Source organism: Gadus macrocephalus, chromosome 2 (assembly GCF_031168955.1).
Source record: "Gadus macrocephalus chromosome 2, ASM3116895v1".
Lineage (NCBI taxonomy): Eukaryota > Metazoa > Chordata > Actinopteri > Gadiformes > Gadidae > Gadus > Gadus macrocephalus.
Genome location: NC_082383.1, coordinates 3,464,768 through 3,489,699, shown reverse-complemented (window position 1 = coordinate 3,489,699; position 24,932 = coordinate 3,464,768). Strand labels below are relative to the sequence as shown.

Here is a 24,932-nt window from a genome sequence, read left to right as displayed (position 1 = left end):
TTTCTCAAACTCAACAGCAATAAAAGAGAAGTTCTTCTCATCGGCACCAAATCAAACCAGAAACAAAACCTGACAGCTTTTCCATCACTATCGCTAACACCTCAGTTTCCCCCTCCCCTCAGATTAAGAGTCTGGGTGTCATCCTCGACGGCACACTATCATTCCAAGCACACATCAATAACATCACCAGGTCTGCCTATTAACATCTACGCAACATCAACCGCCTCCGCGCATCCCTCACACCAGTGCCGGCGGCAGGGTGGGGCATTTGTGGGCCGTGCCCCCCCTAGCGGCCATTGGTGCCCCCCCCCCCCCAGCACAGTCGGGCACAAAAAAACAAAACTTTTAGTTATAATTATTACTATTATGATAAATGTGCAAACTGTAACTTCAATGAAATACAAGAAATACAAGGGGAAATCGCATGATTTTGGTTATACATGCCAGGTTCGGTGACGGTCAATGCTCGTAGGTTGCTGAGTAAACTTGTTACATTTGTGCGCAAGAATCCAAATAGCTGCTAGTTTGAAATGAAAATAGTGTCGCTGCATTTTATCAGTTCGCCATTTTATCAGTTTACAATTTAGGCCTGACCTGTCGCATTCGATTGAGGTGGACTCTGAGTTCGAAGTTGCTCAAGAGTTTTTAATGTCAAAAAAGCAAGAGATGTTTTTTCGGAACACAGAAGCACAATGCTACACGAGAGAAAGGCCAGGTTGGTGCAACTTGCATTCGTGAAAGACTTAACACGCAAATGCGCAAACGAATGAAAGGACAGAATACTCAGACGTTTTAGCAGTATGCCTACTCGTCGCCTGCAACTCTTCTGACGGTAAGCCTTTGGTTTACTTCACTTCTTGCCAGCCCTGGCTTTCATTATAAGGCTTACTAAGCAGGTGGATTGTTGATTGATGTTTGCTGGGTCCATTTGCATTTGTGTAATGTCTAATGTTTATAACCAGTGGCAGGCCTTGTCTTTTTTTAAGGTGCATAAACTGTTGTAACTATTGCATTTATTGACGCGTTTAGCGCCCTCCGCCTTGTGTTAGGCCTATCGTCTTTGTGCGTGTGAATGTATAAACTGGCTGCATCCATAGCCTCAACAAGAACAACCTATTGTAGATAATAATACAAATACTACTACTGATAATAAGTTGTACAAATACTACTACTGATAATAAGTTGTACAAATACTACTACTGATAATAAGTTATAATGATAATAAATAATTTGCCTAATACTAGTAAAGACAAACGTGTGCATTTCTTCTGTGTTTGACTCCACTGCGTTAAAATATTTCTCAAACGACAGTGCCCCCCCTACTGGTGACCCGGCCGTGCCCCTCCAGTAGATGTGCTCTGGCGCCGACTCTGCCTCACACCCCATAGCATCCTTGTTCACACCCTGGTCACTTCCCGCATCGATTACTGTAACTCCCTCCTCTTTGGTATCCCCCTCAAGTCCATCCGTAAGCTTCAACTGGTCCAGAACTCTGCCGCTCGCATCATCACCAGAACCCCCTCCGTTAATCACATCACTCCTGTCCTTCAGCAGCTTCACTGGCTCCCGGTCAAAACACGCATCCATTTCAAGATTCTGCTCCTCACCTTCAAGGCCCTCCACAACCTCGCCCCTCTATACATCTGTGAACTCCTGCACGCCAACACGCCCGCCCGCACTCTCCGGTCCTCCTCTTCCACTCAACTCACTGTACCACCCGCCCGCCTGGTCCCCATGGGGTCCAGGGCATGCAGCCGATCTGCCCCTCACCTCTGGAACACCCTCCCAACTGACATCCGTAACTCTGACACTCTGTCCACTTTTAAGTCCTGCCTAAAAACACATCTTTTTAAACTGACATATTCAATCTAGTAATTCATTGTCTCCCACCCATTTTACCCCACTTGTGTAAATTGTTTCAATGTATCTTGTTTTTGTGTTTTTTATGATTTTTGATTTTGTTTTTTAAACACTGCCCTGTAAGGTGACCTTGAGTGCTATGAAAGGCGCCCTCAAACAAAATTAATTATTATTTATTATTATTTTGAATATAAGAAAATGTGTGATTAATCGCAAGTTAACTATGACATTAATGCGATTAATTGTGATTAAATATTATAATCGCTTGACAGCACTAATATATATATATATATACATATATAAACATATTTTATATTTTATTATATCTATATATATTTTATATTATATCTATCTATCTTTCTATATCCTGGTTCATCTCATATCTGGTTATGGAGTTCAGAGAATGTGAGAATGCTCATATATTAATCTACCATTGAATTCTTATTTATAGGAAGAAATTATTCTTAAAACAATACATAATAAGAAAGTATTCTGCTGTTCAAAATAACGCCGACCGTTCGGGTCCACTTCGGGATTTTCCGTCGCAACGCCTTCGAGTGTCTTCGGCTGTGTTCGGCGCTCAACGGTCAGTGGTGTGTTCAAATGTTCGGCAGCGCAGCATTACAAGAGCTACTGTGGCTAACTAACAACTAACTAGCCCGCTGAATCCAGACTAAAGAAAGGCACAGAGACAGTGCAACTCAAACCACTTCCTGCTTTTGGAGTAACTAAAGCTAATTCATGTCCTGATCTCCTCCAGAAGCTATGGTGGCTAACGTTAACAAACAACTCTCTTGTTACTGAAGCTGCTGGCTACCTAGCATCCCGGAGACCACAGGGGAGCACAACGAGAAGACATTTCTCTTCCAGAGCTACTGGAGCTATGGTGGCTAACCAGGCAGAGGTCGTGTAATACTGGAGGTATGGTGGCTAACTAACTAGAGCTTGTGTAATACTGAAGCTATGGTGGCTAACTAACTAGAGCTAGTGTAATACAGAAGGTATGGTGGCTAACTGACTAGCCGTCGCACTCAAGAGAAACTCAAGGAGGTGAACCGGGATCTATTCAGCCGGGATATCGGAGTCTCCCTGCGGAATGACGGTGCTACAAGAACCCGTCCAGGTACGACCTGTCCACATCTCGTGATATTAATGTCATTATTATTTGACCAATGAGAGCGGTGTGCTTCATAACCCAGCGAGCTGTCAGCACTTGAGTCCGCCGCCAAGAAAACAAGTGGCCTAGCATCTGGCTAGGCTATCTTTATGGTTAGCATCTGGCTAGGCTATCTTTATGGTTAGCATCGGGCTAGGCTATCTTTATGGTTAGCATCGGGCTAGGCTATCTTTAGGTTTAGCATCGGGCTAGGCTATCTTTAGGGTTAGCATTAGGCTAGGCTATCTTTAGGCTTAGCACTTGGCTAGGCTATCTCTAGGGTTAGTACTTGGCTAGGCTATCTTTATGGTTAGTACTTGGCTAGGCTATCTTTATGGTTAGCATTAGGCTAGGCTATCTTTAGGGTTAGCATTAGGCTTGGCTATCTTTAGGGTTAGCATTAGGCTTGGCTATCTGTAGGGTTAGCATTAGGCTTGGCTATCTGTAGGGTTAGCATTAGGCTTGGCTATCTGTAGGGTTAGCATTAGGCTTGGCTATCTGTAGGGTTAGCATTTGGCTAGGCTATCTTTAGGGTTAGCTTTAGGCTAGGCTATCTTCAGGGTTAGCATTGGGCTAGGCTACCTTCAGGGTAGGCTCACAACATCTGACAGTACGACTGGTATGTGAACAGTTACCTGTGCAGCTGGTGGAACAATATGAGCCTCCCAATGATGTAAACGCATCATAATTAACTATGTGAGCCTCATAGTGTTAATTATGATGCAACTCACTCTTCTGTATGCGAGTGTTTCTTATTCCAGATCATTGTCGAATACATGATCGGTGATCAATGCTACAATTCCCTCATTAACAACAATTAACGTTCAAAACAGAAAATTCCGCCAAATGTTTCCTTGGCAACGCTGAAACCATATAATCAAAGCCCCAAATGTTAAAGTGTCAGCTGAGGCGGCCCCAGAGGAAGGCCTTGTTGTTCCAGGTGTGCCTGACGCTCCTGTCTCTGTAGGCTGCGGTGTGGCAGGCCCTGAACCACTATGCTTACATGGACGCGGTGTTCCTGGCTGAGCGGCTCTACGCTGAAGGTAACGAGGATGACAGGGATGTAGAAATGTTTACGTATGATTATATATATTTATTGGGGGTGAAACGGTGTGTGTGTGTGTTTTATATTGAACCTTATGGTGTGGTTAATTTGATATTTATTTGAAGTACAGGTAGTTATTGTACATTTATGCTCTTGATTAATGGTTCATGACCTGTCAACGAGTGCCGGGTGCCATACATAAAAACCTGTCAATTAGTAACCCTCGTCAAGCATCGTTAACAATGTATATCAGAAGCTGTGTGTCTACACGTATCTGCAGTCTGTGTGTGTGTCAGTGTGTGTACACGTATCTGCTGTCTGTTTGTGTGTACACATATTTGCTGTCTGTCTGTGTGTGTACACATATCTGCTGTCTATGTGTGTGTGTGTACACATATCTGCTGTCTGTGTGTGTGTGTGTGTGTGTGTGTGTGTGTGTGTGTGTACACGTATCTGCTGTCTGGTCCTGTATGATGGGAGCATGGAGACGTGTCTGCGGGATGTGACGAGGCTGTGTGTGAACTCTCTCCTCCAGTGGGCTCGGAGGAGGCCCTGTATCTGCTGGCCACCTGTTATTTCCGCTCGGGGAAAGCGTACAAGGCCTACCGCCTGTTGAAGACTCACACCTGTTCAACACCGCAGTGCCGATACCTGCTGGCCAAGTGCTGCGTGGACCTCAGCAAGTATGAACACGCACTCACCCCAACCTCACTCTCTCCTCAAGCTCCCTCTCGGGTCACTCCCACTTACTCACTCAGAATCTGTCTCTCACTTTGTCACTCGGTCTCTCACTCCGTCACTCACCTACTTTCAGTCTGTCAGTCTTTCACTATCAGCCACTGTCGCTCACTCTCTCTCTCTCACTCACTCTCTCACTCACTCACTCACTCACTCACTCACTCACTCACTCACTCACTCACTCACTCACTCACTCACTCACTCACTCACTCACTCACTCACTCACTCACTCACTCACTCACTCACTCACTCACTCACTCACTCACTCACTCACTCACTCACTCACTCACTCTCTCACTCTCACTCTCACTCTCACTCTCAATCTGTCTCCCGCTCTGTCACTCACTCTTAACACATTCTGTCACTCCTTCACTTTCATTCTCTCACTCTTTCACTCATGCTCTGTCTCTCACGATCAGTCTCTCACTCTCATTCTCTCACTTGTCACTCTGTCACTTAGTCACTCACTTACTTTTAGTCTCACTCTGTCCCTCACTCACTTTCTGATTCCATTCAGACCAGTCTCTACTGGGATTCCATTCAGAACAGTCTCTCTACTGGGATTCCGTCTGAGAAGCTGCACGGTGCCTGTAGAAAGCTGTGGAAAACCTTGAGACTACTTTCCCCTGGGATTCTATTGGGACTCAAATGGGAGTGTTTCTACTGTCCCTTGAAGGGGAGGGTTTCTACTGTCCCCTGAAGGGGAGTGTTTCTACTGTCCCTTGAAGGGGAGTGTTTCTACTGTCCCTTGAAGGGGAGGGTTATTACTGTCCCTTCAGGGAGAGTGTTTCTACTGTCCCTTGAAGGGGAGTGTTTCTACTGTCCCTTGAAGGGGAGGTTTAATACTGGGATTAGAGTGAGTTTTCCTACTGTGATAATGCCTCAAGGCGCTTTGCATGTGGGAGACAAAAGCAGAAAAATGGTGTCTGCTGTGATTTCATGTGTTGCTGCTGTGATTATCTTGTGGTTCCAGACTAGCAGAAGGAGAGCAGGTCCTCACAGGAGGCGTTTTAAATAAACAGAAGAGTCAAGATGACATCATCACAGAGTTCGGAGATTCCGCCTCTTTCACCCTCTCATTGCTGGGACACATATACTGGTAAATACCGTAATATTCTGACGGAGCTCCACACGCACCGCCAATCACTGTTTCTGATGCTCAACCTGTCCGTCTCTCTGCAGTAAGACGGATCGCGTCGCCAAAGGATCTGAATGTTTTCAAAAGAGTTTAAACCTCAACCCGTTCCTCTGGTCTCCATTCCAGAGTCTCTGTCATCTAGGTACACACACACACACACACACACACGTACACGTACACACGCACACGTACACACACACACGACCGTTGTGTAGAGATGTGATGGTGATGTCATCCACCAGGGGAGAAGCTGGATCCAGATCAGGTCTTCAGGCTGTCCTCTCTGCACATCCCTGTGGCCCCGCCTCCTCCAATAAGCCCCGCCCAGAACCCCTCCCATCGCCTAGACACCGCCCTGATGGAGACGCCACAGGACACTCTGGTATGCAAACCCAACGCACCTTAACTCTTCAGTACAAATCCAACGCACCTTAACTCTACAGTACAAACCCAACGCACCTTAACTATACAGTTCTAACCCAACACACCTTAAAGATGAACTGACTGAAATTTGAAGTTCAGTTGATATAAGAGATGTACTGTCTGCCTTCTCATTGGTACAATAACTACAAATGGCTGAACTAGCTAAAGGGATTAATTTGTATGGTGTAAGTGTTGTTTATGTTACTGGGCGCCGCCATGTTGGATTTTAACAATCAGCTACATCACTGGCATGGTAACCGACTTCTACTCTGCGGCTCTAGCAGCCATAGCAGGTAATGAGTCAGGCTCTGAGGCTCGCTGAAATGGCTACGGAAAAGCAAACAACCAGGTCTACAGGAGGATCATACTGCATTGCCCCTGGCTGCAGTAATGAATTATATAGGGCCATGGCAGCTGGGGTAATCATACATTTCTACAGGCTACCTTTGAATAGGATACCAGACCTTAATACATGGCTGGCAACCTTAAAACTGGCTAACCCTCCGATAGCCCCTGTCATGTCAATCTCCACAAGCTAGCACTCGGACTATAAAGTGTATAAACTAGAGCTGTCAAGCGATTAAAATATTTAATCGTGATTAATCGCATTAATGTCATAGTTAACTCACGATTAATCGCGATTAATCGCAAATTCTTTTTCTATGCAAAATATCCCTTGATTTTTTGTCCCATAATTCTTCTCATTTTAATTCTCTTATCAACATGGTGAAGTGCATCGGCTTGTCTTGTGCAAATGATTTTCTATTGATAACAACATTGGCATATACTGATCAAAACAGGACGATACAAAAAAAGAGCCTATAGTGCAATTAATAGACTGCTTTGAACAAATGTCATTTGAACATAGCAGTCAGGCTACTGCTTCTTTGCTTTGAGCCAAAGAAAAAAAAAAAAAACTTTTTTTTTTTTTTTTGTAAATAAAATATTTGCGTTAATCGCGCGATAATTTTTTTAGAGGCGTTAAAATTGGTTTGCATTAACGCCGTTAATAACGTGTTTAACTGACAGCTCTAGTATAAACTATTACTCTCCCGACTATATCGCAGATCTATGTTTCCAAGCTGCTAATTAAACCACGGTGGGTCTGTTAACAGAAGTTCCACAAATGTCTCTTTCTACTCACCCTGATGTTCGCCGACTAGCCGATTGCTGATGCAGAGGGAGTTAAACTTGAAGAAGTAGTTTCATAGTAAGATGTATCTGGGCAATATCCATCAACATCAAGCAAAAAGTAAACATCCAACATCCACCCAAAGTTAACGTGACACTCGTGAATCCGCCTCTCATCTATGCTCATCCGCCTCTCATCTATGCTCATCCGCGGGTGAATCTCCCAAAGTGCATCTAACATGTCTTTCAGGTCCCGTCCACACGGAACCGATTTATTTTTTTTGGGTGAAACCACGTCTTTAATAACCATGTTATTAGGCAGATAATAAACCATGTTCTTTAATAGGTCCATGGTCCCAGGGTGGTTTCAAATAAAACCGGACCTATGCGGTTTCGTGTTAGGATTCGTGTCGACGCCTGAAGCGACGTTAGAGTTGCGTTGAAAGTTGCAGTATTTTTTGTTATTATTTTTGTAGCTTTAAATACAGCCCCTTGGTCAATTTAATTACTAACTGTACATTAAAAAGTATTTCTACTCAATCTAAAAGGTTAAACAGCTGCTATCTCCTCCTCGACGTGACTGTTTTTATACAGCGGCGCAAAGGCTGGATGCGCGCAGGCTTGATGCGCTCCGCTTTCTTTTGTGGAGAACCAGCGCCTTGAATATGTGGGTACTACAGCGTTTGTACAGCTCGATGCGTTTCCGCAATGAGTCCGTCTTTATGGAGATATTCCTGAAACGCATCAAAGGAAAACGGAGGGGGAAAGATCGTTTTCGACTTGTGGTTGCTATTCATGGGGTGCTCCAGTGTCTCCGCTCGGACGTCCCTTAGAGAGAGCGTGGCCACTTCCAAAACCTCTCTCTCGCCGCACAGCATCCGAAATGCCCTGTGCAAGGTTAGGCAACCTAATCCCACCATTAGATGGTCAAGGTTGACCGGGACCTCTCGGCAGCAGACCGATTCAACAATATGTTGATTTAAAAAAAAAAAACAATATGTTGATTTATAAAATATTTTTCTTAGTGTCATTTTCTTTTTAATGGTCATAACTAACACGTTATCGATGTTGATTATTTCAGTTCAGTTCATCTTTAACAAATCTTATAATTGATAATGTTTTCTTTCTTTCTTTTGCTCAGGAGTTGAACCGGTTGAATCTAGAATCATCCAACGGGAAGTTGACCTCGGACTCCACGGTTTCGTACATCGACTCCTCGCTCATCTCCCCTGATCCCTGCTCCTTATTGGCTAATACCGTTTCAATGGGATCAACTGGTTCTCTATTGGGCAAGCCGAACAAACCTAAGAGTGGGCGGAGCTTATTGGGAGGACCGGCAGCCCTCAGTCCTCTTACCCCCAGGTAAACACGTGCACACACACACGCGGACAAACACACGCACACACACTGACAGATCTGCTGCTTCTTCACCAGCAGATCCTTAATGTGAAATGTGTTCCAGGATTAGTGTTCTGTTAGTAAAACATGTTTAATGTGTTCCAGGATTAGTGTTCTGTTAGTAAAACATGTTTAATGTGTCACAGGACTATTGTTCTGTTAGTAAAACATGTTTAATGTGTCACAGGACTAGTGTTCTGTTGGTAAAACATGTTTAATGTGTCACAGGACTATTGTTCTGTTAGTAAAACATGTTTAATGTGTCACAGGACTAGTGTTCTGTTGGTAAAACATGTTTAATGTGTTCCAGGATTAGTGTTCTGTTAGTAAAACATGTTTAATGTGTTCCAGGATTAGTGTTCTGTTAGTAAAACATGTTTAATGTGTCACAGGACTATTGTTCTGTTAGTAAAATATGTTTAATGTGTCACAGGACTAGTGTTCTGTTGGTAAAACATGTTTAATGTGTCACAGGACTACTGTTCTGTTAGTAAAACATGTTTAACGTGTCATAGCTTTGGAATCCTGGCCCTGGACCCGAGCCCCGGGGATCCCGGGTACCTCCAGAACTACTCCGGTTCTCTGGACGCCCAGCAGACCGCGCCCAGCAAGAAGGTACGTACCTCAACAGCTGCTCTGGGGCGGCAGGAGGCAGCTTGGCTGGTAACCGGAAGGTTGCTAGTTCGATCCCCGGCTCCTCCTAGCTCAGTGTGGGGCCGTCCCTGAGCGAGGAACCTCACCCTGACCCCCCAGCCCGCCGTCGGTGAATGGATGGATGGATGGATGGATGGATGGATGAATGACTGTAAGCCGCATTGGATAAAAGCTTTAGCATAATCCCGTAATGTAAATGTCAGGGTCTCTCACTAGGGATCGACCGATACCGATTTTTAAGGGCCGATGCGATACCGATATTTTTTCATCAGCCTTAGCCGATTCGCCGATACCGATTTTCTTGAGCCGATTTTTTTTTATTATTTTTTTTAAAGGAACATTTATTGAACTTCAATATCAAAAACAATATTTAACAAATAGTACAAACAGGTGAAGTAGAACAAGTAAGAACAAGTAGATGAACAATATTTAACAAATATTAAAAACAGGTGAGGTAGAACAAGTAAAAAAAAAAAAAATCTGCGAAAATCAGCCGCGTATCGGCCGATACGATACACGTAAAAAACGCGAATATCGGCCGATAATATCGGCCGACCGATGTATCGGTCGATCCCTATCTCTCACCCAGCAAGAAGTCAGTCCAAGTCTGTAACGTATTCAGTATATATTGATCTTATATGAATATAATGTCAATAATAAGCCTTGTGTCTCCAGTCTGTGTCGAGGATCGGTCCGTCCAAGTCGGTCTTCGGCCAGAGTGGAAACGGAAGAGAGGTTCTCCCAATCCCCTTCAGCCAATCACAGGGCTCCGCTCCGCACAGCAGGTAACCATAGTGACTTCACAGCAGGTAACCATAGTGACAGCATAGCAGGTAACCATAGTGACAGCATAGCAGGTAACCATAGTGACTTCACAGCAGGTAACCATAGTGACTTCACAGCAGGTAACCATGGTGACTTCACAGCAGGTAACCATGGTGACAGCACAGCAGGTAACCATAGTGACAGCACGGCAGGTAACCATAGTGACAGCACGGCAGGTAACCATAGTGACAGCACGGCAGGTAACCATAGTGACAGCACGGCAGGTAACCATGGTGACGGCACGGCAGGTAACCATGGTGACGGCACGGCAGGTAACCATGGTGTCATCACGGCAGGTAACCACATCCTACCTTTGTGTGTTCCAGCACCAGCCCCCAGGTTCTGAGTCCCACTCTGGTCGCTCCGCCAAACATCCAACCCAGACGCTCTACACGACTGTTCACAAGTGCTAGCTCTACTGCCAAGGTAGCATCGCACGCACACGCGCACGCACACACACACACTCTATATGAGCCTGGGGTCAGTATGTCGGAGCATGGCTGGGCAGCACAGAGCCCTGCTCTCATTAGGCTGATCCTACTGGTGGAGGGGAGCAGTGCAGCTCTACCACAGAGAAGAACCTCCACAGCAGCAGCAGCATGCTGGACAGCCTCGGCACCCCTTCATCACCTCATTGTGTTTTGGATCCCAAGTGTTCCAGTGTCTAAAGCTCTGAGCCAGCTCTGAGCTGACTCTGAGCTTCCACTTCCTCTACTTCAGGAGAACAGTAAGAAGCTCAAGATGAAGTTTCCAACCAAGATCCCCAACAGGAAGACGAAATGTAAAGCGGCCAAGACGGCCAACAGCAACCTGAACGAGAGCCTGGACATCCTGAAGCTGGACTCCTCCATGAACGACAGCAAGGGCCTGTCCACACCCGGATACCAGAGCATCACCCTGCAGAGAGCTGCTACAGGTACGCACCGGTTACCATGGTAACACCCTGCAGAGAGCTGCTACAGGTACACATCGGTTACCATGGTAACACCCTGCAGCGGGCTGCAACAGGTACACACCGGTTACCATGGTAACACCCTGCAGAGGGCTACTACAGGTACACACCGGTTACCATGGTAACACCCTGCAGAGAGCTACTACAGGTACACACCGGTTACCATGGTAACAACCAGAACATCTTTATACAGTATATTACTGTGTTGTCACAGTATGGTTCCATCCATATAACTTTATGCTGTATATGAATGTGTTGTAGACATGGTTCTGTACATATACCTTTATATGAATGTGTTGTAGACATGGTTCTGTACATGCTGCGGGAGCTGGGCCGAGGCTACCAGGCCCTGTGCTGCTATAACTGCCAGGAGGCGATCAGCATCCTGTCGTCGGTCCCCGCTCACCACTACAACACGGGCTGGGTGCTCACCCACATCGGGAGGGCCTACTTCGAACTGGCCGAGTACACACAGGTGGGCACGCGTCGGGATCCATCAGTATCCACCTTGTTTCCGTATCCCATCCAATGCATAGTCTGCTTTTTACTATGCTTCCCCCAAGTCCCTCGGTAATATTATACATGGTCTATATCCATGCAACATTAGAATGTTATAAAAACACTCAACATTAGGAGGCAGGTGGTCCTGAATCAACGAGACACCCTAATTATACCTGGTTCATGACAATAAGCCTCATTACTCTGGTGTAGAGCCCGACCGATATATCGACAGGCCGATATCAGGCATTTTCCAAACTATCTGTATCGGCCGATTAAAAGAAAAACAGCTGTTTTTTTTTTGTTTTTGTTTTTGGGGTTATTGTGTTTTTGTTCAAAGGACTTTCAGTTTCATATCTTAAGTTTGTAATTTTAAACATTTTATTTATCAGAGCTTTAATAAATTTGGATTTTGACTTCTCTGTTGTGACAATAAAACAAAGTTCATAAACTGCATTACCTTATTATTTTAGTGAGGACTCATAAATAACTACAAATAACCAATGTTAGGGAAATCTGTTCATGTTTGGTTAAGCGTTTCTGGAATTTACTTTTTAAATATATATCGGCCGACATATCGGAATATCAGATTTTTAAATCACCAAATATTTGTATCGGTATCGGCCTTAAAAATCCTTTATCGGTCGGGCTCTACTATGGTGGGAACCTTTTGCAGGAACCCTGCTCACAGCAATAGAATGACCTGAAAATGACGTGTGTGTGTGTTGTAGGCGGAGCGTGTCTTCAGTGAGGTTCGTCGCATCGAGGCGTATCGGGTGGAGGGGATGGAGATCTACTCCACCACCCTGTGGCATCTCCAGAAGGACGTAGCGTTGTCCGCCCTGTCCAAAGACCTGACCGACATGGACCGTCTCTGTCCCCAGGTACTGACCCTGAACACCTGTCTGTCCCCAGGTACTGACCCTAAAGACCTTTTATAGTCTGGGAGGAATGCAGTCTGCCCCACGTCTCATGGTACCTGTGTGTCTCCTCAGGCCTGGTGCGTAGCGGGGAACTGCTTCAGCCTCCAGCAGGAGCACGACATCGCCATCAAGTTCTTCCAGCGTGCCATCCAGGTACCGCCAGAGAGACTCACTTTCACACTTTTCCTGTCCTGTGTTTATGAGGTCTTCTGGTTTGCCTGCACTCTGCTGGGTTAGTGTTGATGAGGTCTTCTGGTTTGCCTGCACTCTGCTGGGTTAGTGTTTATGAGGTCTTCTGGTTTGCCTGCACTCTGCTGGGTTAGTGTTTATGAGGTCTTCTGGTTTGCCTGCACTCTGCTGGGTTAGTGTTTGAGGTCTTCTGGTTTGCCTGCACTCTGCTGGGTTAGTGTTGATGAGGTCTTCCTGTGTGCAGGTTGATCCAGGATTTGCCTACGCCTACACGCTGCTGGGTCACGAGTTTGCGCTGACTGAAGAGCTGGACCGCGCCCTTGCCTGCTTCAGGAACGCCATCAGAGTCAACAACAGACACTACAATGCCTGGTACCTCTATCTCTACCGCTCTACCGCATCTCTATCACTCTACAACAGACACTACAACACCTTATGTCTATCACTAGCATGTCTCACCATTATCATGTCTCACCCTTATCATGTCAATCACTATCATGTATCACCCTTATCATCACTATCATGTCTTTCCACCACGTCTCTTATGACCTCTCACTTTAATTCCTCCTTCAACCTCTCGTGTCTCTCACTCTACCTTTATCACTCTACATTATTATTGACAATGTGTTGATGTGTTGGCAGGTACGGACTTGGGATGATTTACTACAAGCAGGAGAAGTTCAGTCTGGCTGAGATCCACTTCAAGAAGGCCTTGAGCATCAACCCCCAGAGCTCAGTGATGCTCTGTCACATCGGGGTGGTACGTTGACCATACTGCACTGCACTGCTTCAGTGCTGTAAGTCTCCTAGAGGAGGTGGAAGCAGTCTTCTAGAGGAGGTGGTAGCAGTCTTCTAGAGGAGGTGGAAGCAGTATTCTAGAGGAGGTGGTAGCAGTCTTCTAGAGGAGGTGGTAGCAGTCTTCTTCTAGAGGAGGTGGTAGCAGTCTTCTTCTAGAGGAGGTGGTAGCAGTCTTCTAGAGGAGGTGGTAGCAGTCTCCTAGAGGAGGTGGTAGCAGTCTCCTAGAGGAGGTGGTAGCAGTCTTCTTCTAGAGGAGGTGGTAGCAGTCTTCTAGAGGAGGTGGTAGCAGTCTTCTAGAGGAGGTGGTAGCAGTCTTCTAGAGGAGGTGGTAGCAGCCTTCTAGAGGAGGTGGTAGCAGTCTTCTAGAGGAGGTGGTAGCAGTCTTCTAGAGGAGGTGGTAGCAGTCTTCTAGAGGAGGTGGTAGCAGTCTTCTAGAGGAGGTGGTAGCAGTAACAGTCTTCTCTAGAAGGCTCTATCTAACATGATGTGGTTTCTCTGGGTGTGAAGGTCCAGCATGCGCTGAAGAAGTCGGACAGCGCCCTGGAGACGCTGAACAGAGCCATCGGCATCGACCCCAAAAACCCGCTCTGCAAGTTCCACCGCGCCTCTATACTCTTCGCCAACGACAAGTACAAGGTAACGGCATCTATCTCCCTACCTAGTACCTGAACATGGTAACGGCTCCACGAGTACAAGGTGGCCGCTTACATCTGGTCTAGAGTGAGACGGTCTCCCGCTGGTCTAGAGTGAGACGGTCTCCCGCTGGTCTAGAGTGAGACGGTCTCCCGCTGGTCTAGAGTGAGACGGTCTCCCGCTGGTCTAGAGTGAGACGGTCTCCCGCTGGTCTAGAGTGAGACGGTCTCCCGCTGGTCTAGAGTGAGACGGTCTCCCGCTGGTCTAGAGTGTGACGGTCTCCCCCTGGTCTAGAGTGTGACGGTCTCCCCCTGGTCTAGAGTGTGACGGTCTCCCCCTGGTCTAGAGTGTGACGGTCTCCCCCTGGTCTAGAGTGTGACGGTCTCCCCCTGGTCTAGAGTGTGACGGTCTCCCCCTGGTCTAGAGTGTGTCGGTCTCCCCCTGGTCTAGAGTGTGTCGGTCTCCCCCTGGTCTAGAGTGTGTCGGTCTCCCCCTGGTCTAGAGTGTGTCGGTCTCCCCCTGGTCTAGAGTGTGTCGGTCTCCCCCTGGTCTAGAGTGTGTCGGTCTCCCCCTGGTCTAGAGTGTGTCGGTCTCCCCCTGGTCTAGAGTGTGTCGGTCTCCCCCTGGTCTAGAGTGTGTCGGTCTCCCCCTGGTCTAGAATGAGACGGTCCCCCGCTGGTCTGGAATGAGACGGTCCCCCGCTGGTCTAGAGTGAGACGGTCCCCCGCTGGTCTAGAGTGAGACGGTCTCCCGCTGGTCTAGAGTGAGACGGTCTCCCCCTGGTCTAGAGTGAGACGGTCTCCCCCTGGTCTAGAGTGAGACGGTCTCCCCCTGGTCTAGAGTGAGACGGTCTCCCCCTGGTCTAGAGTGAGACGGTCTCCCGCTGGTCTAGAGTGAGACGGTCTCCCGCTGGTCTAGAGTGAGACGGTCTCCCGCTGGTCTAGAGTGAGACGGTCTAGAGTGAGACGGTCTCCCGCTGGTCTAGAGTGAGACGGTCTCCCGCTGGTCTAGAGTGAGACGGTCTCCCGCTGGTCTAGAGTGAGACGGTCTAGAGTGAGACGGTCTAGAGTGTGACGGTCTAGAGTGTGACGGTCTAAGCGGTACATTCCCCATCATCGTTGTGTATTTGTTAGAATGATTACTGGGACTATACTAACCTGGTGGATGGATGACTCTTGTTACGTCGTGGTTCTGATGCTCTTCTTGTGTTCTTGTCCAGGCGGCGTTACAGGAGCTGGAAGAATTAAAGCAGATCGTCCCTAAAGAGTCTCTAGTCTATTTCCTCATAGGAAAGGTAGGAGTACTGGTACATTAAGAGAGTCCCAGTAGTGTGTGTACTGGGACATTAACATGCATAGAGTCCCAGTAGTGTGTATACTGGGACATTAACATGCATAGAGTCCCAGTAGTGTGTATACTGGGACATTAACATGTATAGAGTCCCAGTAGTGTGTGTACTGGGACATTAACATGTATAGAGTCCCAGTAGTGTGTATACTGGGACATTAACATGTATAGAGTCCCAGTAGTGTGTATACTGGGACATTAACATGTATAGAGTCCCAGTAGTGTGTATACTGGGACATTAACATGTATAGAGTCCCAGTAGTGTGTATACTGGGACATTAACATGTATAGAGTCCCAGTAGTGTGTATACTGGGACATTAACATGCATAGAGTCCCAGTAGTGTGCAGAAAGGGTAACTGTGGTCCACATCCTCTCGCTGCCCTGTAGGTCTATAAGAAGTTGGGTCAGACCCATCTGGCTCTGATGAACTTCAGCTGGGCGATGGACCTGGACCCCAAAGGAGCCAACAACCAGATCAAAGAAGCCATCGACAAGCGCTACCTACCAGAGGACGAGGAGCCCGTCACTGAAGACTTTTTATACGACTCTGGTAGGAACCGGGCTTTAATGTCTCTACCTGTTTCAGCATCAGAGCAGGAAGTGCTTTAATGAATGTCTCTTCCTGTTTCAGCATCAGAGCAGGAAGTGCTTTAATGTCTCTTCCTGTTTCAGCATCAGAGCAGGAAGTGCTTTAATGACTCTTCCTGTTTCAGCATCAGAGCAGGAAGTGCTTTAACGTCTCTTCCTGTGTCGGCACCAGAGCAGGAAGTGCTTTAACGTCTCTTCCTGTCTATCAGCAGCAGACGTGGAAGAGAGCAGTATGACGGATGCAGACGACAGCCAATTACACACGGCGGAGAGTGATGATGTCCTCTAGCCCCGCCCCCAAGCCCTCTAGCCCCGCCCACAAGCCCTATCAACCACTGCAGTAGCTTAACTTCCTGTCTGTTGCCTGGAAACGGATAAGTCAACATTCTAACAGGAAGTAGCTGGGCCTACAGTATGATGTCATCAGTCCTGAATCATTTGACCTTCGTTTGACCCCAACCTCTGAACTCCTCCTGCGATGTGATTGGCTGAACCAGAAGGACAGACTGCTGCTATTCCTGTTTCATCCTTTAGCTCCGCCTCTTTCTCTGCTGTCTGTCGACTTCTTTTATATTTTCTTTTTATCATTTAAATAAAAACCAGTGATGTGATTCTCTTATTGCTCAAGAGTAACTTTTATCACATCGTATGTACAACTTTTACATTTGAAATATACTCTTCCAATACTATGCTGTTACATATGTACACATACGTCACAACAGTCTTAAGCAAAGGGAGAAGTCGAAAGAGCATGATATCACCTCTTTAAACCCAGCAGCAGACGGCTTCTAACGGTGCGTATCACAGACCGTGGATGTACTTCCTCTCGCCTCGTTATAGCATAGGGGGAGTCAATACCTGCATGGCCACCGGGTGGCGCTATAACCAAAGAAAGGATTTAAACGGAACTACATCGGGAAGAAAATATACTACCCTGGAGGTCCTGCGCAGCATGTTGGGTGAGATATAATGATTTCAATTATATAACCATTCAAGGATATATTATGTTATCGTTAGGGTTATGGGTAGGTTGATATAATTGTTTAAATGTTATAACCTTTTAAGTACATATTATGTTATCAGGTCTCCAATTAAGCTGCTGTTTAACAACTAAAAGTGTATTAGTTATTGTTTTTTTAGTATGTTGTTGAACTTGTTAATGCGGTAAGGTTCTTACATTTTCTCCGTCCCCAGTCTCTCGACTCTCTACACTAACCATCCTTCCACTCAGTGGCGGTGGGTCTATAGAGAAATATCCACTTGAACATATCTGCCAACTATTATCAATACGAAATAAATCAACAAAAATACATAGCGTTTATCCTCGTTTAATTGTGTGACATACTTGTCACTGCCAGCAACCATTTAAATGCATCTGAACGTCGAAGTTTTGGGCTAGGCTTGTTATTGGTCATTCGAAATAAAGCCCTCCAAGTCAGGGGCGCTGGCCACGTTGAAGTCAATGTAAGCTCGCTAACTTTTTGCTGTCTGTCAAGCAGCGACAGCTTTTCATTGGCGCAAGAAAATTCGCCCTCGGGTCGCACCAGTGTGCGCCCCAGGCCAACGGTATCGGTTTTCTTTTTTGTTTTCACCACTTGATTGGAAAATTCAGCGAATCAATCAAATAGCCTACCTCCCTCAGCAGCATTCGCGCAAAACAACTACATGTAGAGAGGAGATAGATCGCTAACTAGCATAGAGTTGTAAGCACTTTCCACCCTTTTCAGTGGAGGAATTGGACTCCCCAAGCAATGTTGTGCTTAAAAGGAGCAAGTAAGTTACATATTAATTTAGTCTTTTGGCCTGTAGCATATAAACAAAATGAAGCAACTGTCCATTATTTGTAACTGCATTTGAAGTAGACATTGGGACTCACAAAATGGACGCTATAGGACAGTGATCATGATTTGTCTCAATATCAGAATAACAACAATGGGTCAAATAGCAATGGCTGGTGGAATGGCCATAAAGTAGGTATTTTATGGCTTCCTGGTTGATAATGCCGCTTCATGACTGCCGAGGTTCTGTATTTTGCCGGCAGCAGAGATCACAAACCTGGCTGGCTGCTGTCAGCGACTGAGAGGGGCCCCCTCGAGGGGGATCCCGATGACAGTGTCATTGCACTTTACTGCATTGACTATCAAAGGGGCGCTCACACAGTTTGTCGTTGCATTTTATTCATAACCAGTCGTTGTCTTGGGGCCCCAGGCAACTGCTTGGTTTGCTTGCCTTCTCGCGACGGGCCTAAGCTTGTCCAGGCCCTGCAAGTCAGGACGAAGGCTATGAATCTGAATGAATAGTAGGTAAATAGGTAATACGGCCATCCCCAACATGCACCAGAATACAGGAAATCAAATCTATTAATTTCAATTTTTTTATGAATGAAACGAGATATGAAACAGCAAACAGATACTGGGATACAAGTTTATCAAGATTATAAGTTATGGCATGTCTCTCTTAAATGATTACTAGTACTGCAGTATTACTACTGGTACTATTGGTACTAGTATTACTAGTAGTACCACTAGAAGTAGCACCAGTAGTACTACTGAAGCAGTTTTCTCTTTCCGCAGAACTAAAGGAAAACCACTGAGGAGCAGGAGGCGGGGCTACAGGTGGGGAGGAGGACCAGGGGGCGGGGCTACAGGGGGAGCAGGAGAAGGGGCTACAGGGGGAGCAGGAGGCAGGGCTACAGGGGGAGGAGGAGCAGGAGGTGGAGCTACAGGAGGGGAGGAGGAGCTACAGGGGGGGGGACAGGAGGTGGAGCTATAGGAGGGGAGGAGGAGCTACAGGAGGGGAGGGGGAACAGGAGGTGGAGCTAAAGGAAGGTAGGTGGGGGTAAAAAAGAATAGGTGCCTCTAAAGAGGGGCTGTGGGGCGGAGGAGGAGCAGCTTGAGGAGGTCTGTTCCAGGAGGAGGAGCAGCTTGAGGAGGCTACAGAGTGCAGTTGTCCTCAGGGGAGAGTCGACACTTGGCCACGGTCAGGTAGGTCTCCACCTGCAGAGCGGAGGGAGGAGAGCTTCAGCACCTAACTACCCTGACGCTAACCCTGACCCTAACTACCCTGACCCTAACCCTAACTACCCTAACCCTTATCAAGACGTCTTCCACGCAGTTTGAACTCAACACGTTACTAACTCTAGCCCTAACCCTTACTAGCCCTAACCCTCTGTGTGAACTACTAGTTACTAACCCTAACCCCACTCGTTGCTAACCCTAACCCTCTGAGTGAACAACTCGTTACTAACCCTATCCCTAACCCTTCTTGGTATTCTTTCAAATTGCTTATATCAAATTCCCTATATTATATATACTAGTATCCTGTGTACCTTGTGCATGTCCTTCTTGGAGCCCACTAAAAGCTTGTAGCTAGTATCTAATCAATTATATACTGGTATGGTATATTAGTGTTTAATATGCTAGTATATAAAGCACTAGTTTCCGGTGTACCTTGTGCATGTCCTTCTTGAAGCAGGCTAGCATCTCGTAGCTCCCGCGCAGCGAGCCGTCCCCGCCCAGCGCCTGGTAGTAGCCCCCGTAGGGCGACATGGGGTCGGCCTCCACCAGCGCATCGCCAGCACCCTGGCTGGTCTGCAGCACGCAGGGGGGGGCACAGAGGTTAGTGGGGGAGGAGGGAGAGAGTGGGGGAGGGAGGGGAGGAGGGAGGGAGGGGGAGGAAGGAGGGGGTGTAGAAGGAGGGGGGTCGAGGAAGGAAGGAAGGGAGGGAGTGAGGGGGGAGGGGGGAGGGAGGGAGGGGGAGGAGGAAGGAGGGGGTGTAGAAGGAGGGGGGTCGAGGAAGGAAGGGAGGGAGTGAGGGGGGAGGGAGAGAGTGGGGGAGGGAGGGGGAGGGAGAGTGGGGGAGGGAGGGGGTGTAGAAGGAGGGGGGGGGGAGTGTGTTCGTACCCTGATCAGGATATGGATGCCATTCTTCAGTTCGCTGAGTTTCGGTGAGATTTGGTTTCTGAGCACTGAGCCTCCAGGCAGAGACTGGCTGGGGAACTCCCAGCACTCGATGAGCCGATAGGACACCGTGAGCAGCCTCAGCACCTAGACCCAATCAAACGATAGGACACAGTGAGCAGCCTCAGCACCTAGACCCAATCAAACGATAGGACACAGTGAGCAGCCTCAGCACCTAGACCCAATCAAACGATAGTGACGCTTCAACACACATGGAGGGGTTTGGGTTAGGGTAGGGTTAGTGTTTGTAGATAGGGTAGGTAGGTAGGTTAGGGTCGATGGATTGGTGATGTTGTAGGGTTAGGGTCGATGGATTGGTTAGGGTTAGGGTTGGTAGATAAATGTGTTAGTGTTAGTAGGTAGGGTTATGGTTAGTGTTGGTAGAGTTAGGGTCGATGGATCGTTGATGTCTAATAGTTAGGGTTAGGGTGATGTCTTACCGAACTCCGTTGCGTCTCGTGCTTGTCAATGGGACTGATGATGTCATCGGAGTTACAGAAATCCGGAAGAAATATTTTATTCAGCTGTCTCTGTTCTTCAATCTGTAGAGAGCTTTCCTGACACACACACACACACACACACACATTGGTGTATTCATGTAGATATAATTAAATGGCTGTATAAGTAGAAGTTCTATCTATTAACTATCTAGGCAAGGAAATGTCTCATTCTGAAACGATAGTTATCATACTTACTTACATATAAATACACAAATATATGATTGTATATATATATATATATATATATATATATACAATCATATTTGTGTATTTATATGATTCTATGTACATATATGTGTTGTTATAAATATTTTCTAGTTCCGCTGACTAGTACTTACCATCTCGGAGAAGATCCTCTGTGCGAGCATGTGGAGGTGCTGGATGCGGTTGACCGCGATGGAGAAGAGCCGCTGGGAGTCGATCAGAGGGTGGCTAAGACAAGCGCTTAGCATCACCGCCAGCAACACACAGGCTAACACAGAGAAAGTATCTTAGAGACTAGCGCTTAGCATCACGGCTAGCAACACACAGGCTAACACAGAGAAAGTATCTTAGAGACTAGCGCTTAGCATCACGGCTAGCAACACACAGGCTAACACAGAGGAAGTATCTTAGAGACTAGCGCTTAGCATCACCGCCAGCAACAACCAGGCTAACACAGAGAAAGTATCTTAGAGACTAGCGCTTAGCATCACGGCTAGCAACACACAGGCTAACATAGAGAAAATATCTTAGAGACTAGCGCTTAGCATCACCGCTAGCAACACACAGGCTAACACAGAGGAACTATCTTACAGTCAACAGTACACACAGGCTAAAACAGAGAAAGTATCTTACAGTCAACAGTACACACAGGCTAACACAGAGAGAGTATCTTAGAGACTAGTGCTTAGCATCACGGCTAGCAACACACAGGCTAACACAGAGAAAGTATCTTAGAAACTAGTGCTTAGCATAGGTGGTATATGAAGCAAATGTTGGTAAAATACATACACTACCTCTGGTAATAAATACATGTGAATGTACAATGTAAATGAGGTAGATGTATGATCTTTATATAACTTGTTAAACATTGTAATGACATCGCTAACAGGCTTTGAGTCGTTGTGACATCACTAAGGAGCTAGAGGTCTTTGTGACATCACTAACGAGCTAAAGGCCTTTGTGACATCACTAAGGAGCTAGAGGTCGATGTGACACCACTAACAAGCTAAAGGTCTTTGTGACATCACTAACGCGCTAGAGGTCTTTGTGACATCACTAACAAGCTGTGACATAACTAACGAGCTAGAGGTCTTTGTTACATCACTTACGAGCTAGAGGTCTTTGTGTCCTCACTAACGAGCTAGAGGTCTTTGTGACATCACTAACGGGCTAGAGGTCTTTGTGACATCACTAACGAGCTAGAGGTCTTTGTGACATCACTAACGAGCTAGGGGCCTTTGTGACATCACTAAAGGGCCAGAGGTCTTTGTGACATCACTAACGAGCTAGAGGCCTTTGTGACATCACTAAAGGGCCTGAGGTCTTTGTGACATCACTAACAGGCCAAAGGTCTTTGTGACATCACTAACGGGCTAGACGATGCTGCTTTGTTTTACCTCTAGTCATGGCTACCGACTTGATCGTGTGATGTGATGGAGGTCTTGATGATGGAGGTCTTGGTGATGGAGGTGTTGGTGATGGAGTTGGAGTTGATGGAGGTCGAGTTGATGGAGGTCTATAAGGTCTTGGTGATGGAGGTCTGGGAGGTCGAGGTGCTGGAGGTGATGGAGGTCTTGGTGATGGAGGTGATGGAGGTCGAGTTGATGGAGGTCTATAAGGTCTTGGTGATGGAGGTCTGGGAGGTCGAGGTGCTGGAGGTGATGGAGGTCTTGGTGATGGAGGTGATGGAGGTCGAGGAGGTGTTGGTGATGGAGGTGGAGGAGTTCTTTGTGCTGGAGATCTAGGGGGTCTGGAGGGTATGGAGATAAACCCTTGTTCTCAACCCTAAGTGAGTTCTGAACCAGTTCAGGGATCGTTCTGTTTTCGTTCAGCATTGTTCGGTCTTTTATAGTCAAACTTTATGATTAAATTCATTAGCGGAGAAACCTTCTGGCTCAGTATGTGTGTGTGTGTGTGTGTGAGGGGGGGTTGAGGTTATTATTTCAATGCATATATACATATGTGTCAGGACAGGGCCGTCATATGTTGTGATGTTTGTGCCGTTGGGCTCATTCAACATTCAGCGGTGTTACTGATCTGAACACGCTTTATTATTCAACAGTGTCGTCATGGAGACTCAGAACCACATCCTTACCCTGACTAACGCATTAACTTCCATCTCTTACTAACGAACATATTAACTACCGTCTCTAACTAACTAACATATGAACTACAATCTCTCACTCACTAAATTTAAATACTATCTCTAACTAACACATTAACTACTGTCCCTAGAGAGATACCTAACTTATTAACTACCATCTCTAACTAACCAACATATTAACTAATGACGGGGCAGTGTTGGTCGCCTCGAGGCGGAGGTTCCTCATTAGTTATCTTTGTTTTATTTTCATTTCTCCCCGTTTTGTAAGTGCTTTGTGGTTAGGGAGTGTCCAGGAGGGTCCTCCAGTCGAAGGCCCTGTGGATGGAAGGTTCTCCTGGGGAAGGCCCTGTGGATGGAAGGTTCTCCTGGGGAAGGCCCTGTGGATGGAAGGTTCTCCTGGGGAAGGCCCTGTGGATGGAAGGTTCTCCAGAGGAAGGCCCTATAGATGGAAGGTTCTCCTGGGGAAGGCCCTGTGGAAGCACCCGACGGCCACCGGAATCAAGGAGGCGGGCCTCCCAGACATTCACAGCCGAGCCGACCCCCGACCTCTTGACCTTGGCCTGGCACCTCGGGGGGCCTCAATCTGCTGAGGCCCCCCGAGAGACACTAGAGACCGCCCACCTAGACACACTAAAGACCGCCCACCTAGACACTAGAGACCGCCCACCTAGACACTAGAGACCGCCCATCTAGACACTAGAGACCGCCCACCTAGACACTAGAGACCGCCCATCTAGACACTAGAGACCGCCCACCTAGACACTAGAGACCGCCCACCGAGACACTAGAGACCGCCCACCTAGACACTAGAGACCACCCACCTAGACACTAAAGACCGCCCACCTAGACACTAGAGACCGCCCATCTAGACACTAGAGACCGCCCACCGAGACACTAGAGACCGCCCACCTAGACACTAGAGACCGCCCACCGAGACACTAGAGACCGCCCACCGAGACACTAGAGACCGCCCATCTAGACACTAGAGACCGCCCACCTAGACACTAGAGACCGCCCACCGAGACACTAGAGACCGCCCACCTAGACACTAGAGACCGCCCACCGAGACACTAGAGACTGCCCACCTAGACACTAGAGACCGCCCACCTAGACACTAGAGACCGCCCACCGAGACACTAGAGACCGCCCACCGAGACACTAGAGACCGCCCATCTAGACACTAGAGACCGCCCACCTAGACACTAGAGACCGCCCACCGAGACACTAGAGACCGCCCACCTAGACACTAGAGACCGCCCACCGAGACACTAGAGACCGCCCACCTAGACACTAGAGACCGCCCACCTAGACACTAGAGACCGCCCACCGAGACACTAGAGACCGCCCACCTAGACACTAGAGACCGCCCACCTAGACACTAAAGACCGCCCACCTAGACACTAGAGACCGCCCACCTAGACACTAGAGACCGCCCACCTAGACACTAGAGACCGCCCACCTAGACACTAGAGACCGCCCACCTAGACACTAGAGACCGCCCACCTAGACACTAGAGACCGCCCACCTAGACACTAGAGACCGCCCATCTAGACACTAGAGACCGCCCACCTAGACACTAGAGACCGCCCACCGAGACACTAGAGACCGCCCACCGAGACACTAGAGACCGCCCACCTAGACACACTATAGACCGCCCATCTAGACACTAGAGACCGCCCACCTAGACACTCTAGAGACCGCCCACAGGGACACTAGAGACCGCCCACCGAGACAGTAGAGACCACCCACCTAGAGACACTAGAGACCGCCCACCTTGACACTAGAGACCTCCCACCTTGACACTAGAGACCGCCCGCCTAGACGCACTAGGCGGGCGGTCGTCTCTGGGCCCCTGCCCCGTCTGGTT

The 24,932-nt window shown here is 47.5% G+C and overlaps 2 protein-coding genes across 6 annotated transcripts; one reads left to right on the top strand and one right to left on the bottom strand.

The window, feature by feature from the left end:
• Nucleotides 1-2,428: 2,428 nt before the first annotated feature.
• Nucleotides 2,429-16,914, top strand: cdc27 (cell division cycle 27). Of its 5 annotated transcripts, none has more exons than XM_060076398.1 (22): nt 2,429-2,446; nt 2,667-2,781; nt 2,862-2,983; nt 3,984-4,059; nt 4,597-4,744; nt 5,773-5,898; nt 5,982-6,079; nt 6,180-6,319; nt 8,633-8,853; nt 9,405-9,504; nt 10,219-10,328; nt 10,695-10,794; nt 11,089-11,284; nt 11,623-11,795; nt 12,550-12,702; nt 12,814-12,894; nt 13,175-13,306; nt 13,577-13,690; nt 14,236-14,364; nt 15,581-15,655; nt 16,098-16,260; nt 16,508-16,914. In XM_060076398.1, exons 3-22 carry the CDS (start codon nt 2,957-2,959, stop codon nt 16,585-16,587), a joined length of 2,442 nt encoding a protein of 813 aa, XP_059932381.1. In that variant the 5' UTR covers nt 2,429-2,446; nt 2,667-2,781; nt 2,862-2,956; the 3' UTR covers nt 16,588-16,914. The 5 variants fall into 5 exon arrangements, with proteins under 5 accessions (XP_059932381.1, XP_059932371.1, XP_059932390.1 ...); XM_060076388.1 differs by having other exon boundaries at nt 2,430-2,446; nt 2,849-2,983; XM_060076407.1 differs by having other exon boundaries at nt 2,432-2,446; nt 2,897-2,983.
• A 1,794-nt stretch (nt 16,915-18,708) lies between these two features.
• On the bottom strand, nt 18,709-22,504 carry gh1 (growth hormone 1). The gene is made up of 6 exons (XM_060076428.1): nt 22,359-22,504; nt 21,096-21,229; nt 20,698-20,814; nt 20,201-20,344; nt 19,748-19,888; nt 18,709-19,294 (listed from the first exon to the last, which is right to left on the bottom strand). The coding sequence occupies exons 1-6, from the start codon at nt 22,366-22,368 to the stop codon at nt 19,232-19,234; spliced, it is 609 nt and encodes a 202-aa protein (XP_059932411.1). The 5' UTR covers nt 22,369-22,504; the 3' UTR covers nt 18,709-19,231.
• Nucleotides 22,505-24,932: the final 2,428 nt, after the last annotated feature.

Excerpts from the sequence above, each read along its gene's own strand:
- cdc27 (XM_060076398.1), top strand. The coding sequence starts at position 2,957 with ATGACGGTGCTACAAGAACCCGTCCAG. Across the intron at positions 10,329-10,694 it reads GGCTCCGCTCCGCACAGCAG|CACCAGCCCCCAGGTTCTGA; the intron begins GTAACCATAGTG and ends TGTGTGTTCCAG. Across the intron at positions 16,261-16,507 it reads AGACTTTTTATACGACTCTG|CAGCAGACGTGGAAGAGAGC; the intron begins GTAGGAACCGGG and ends CCTGTCTATCAG.
- gh1 (XM_060076428.1), bottom strand. Across the intron at positions 20,815-21,095 it reads AGAGGATCTTCTCCGAGATG|GAAAGCTCTCTACAGATTGA; the intron begins GTAAGTACTAGT and ends TGTGTGTGTCAG. Across the intron at positions 20,345-20,697 it reads ACGAGACGCAACGGAGTTCG|GTGCTGAGGCTGCTCACGGT; the intron begins GTAAGACATCAC and ends GATTGGGTCTAG.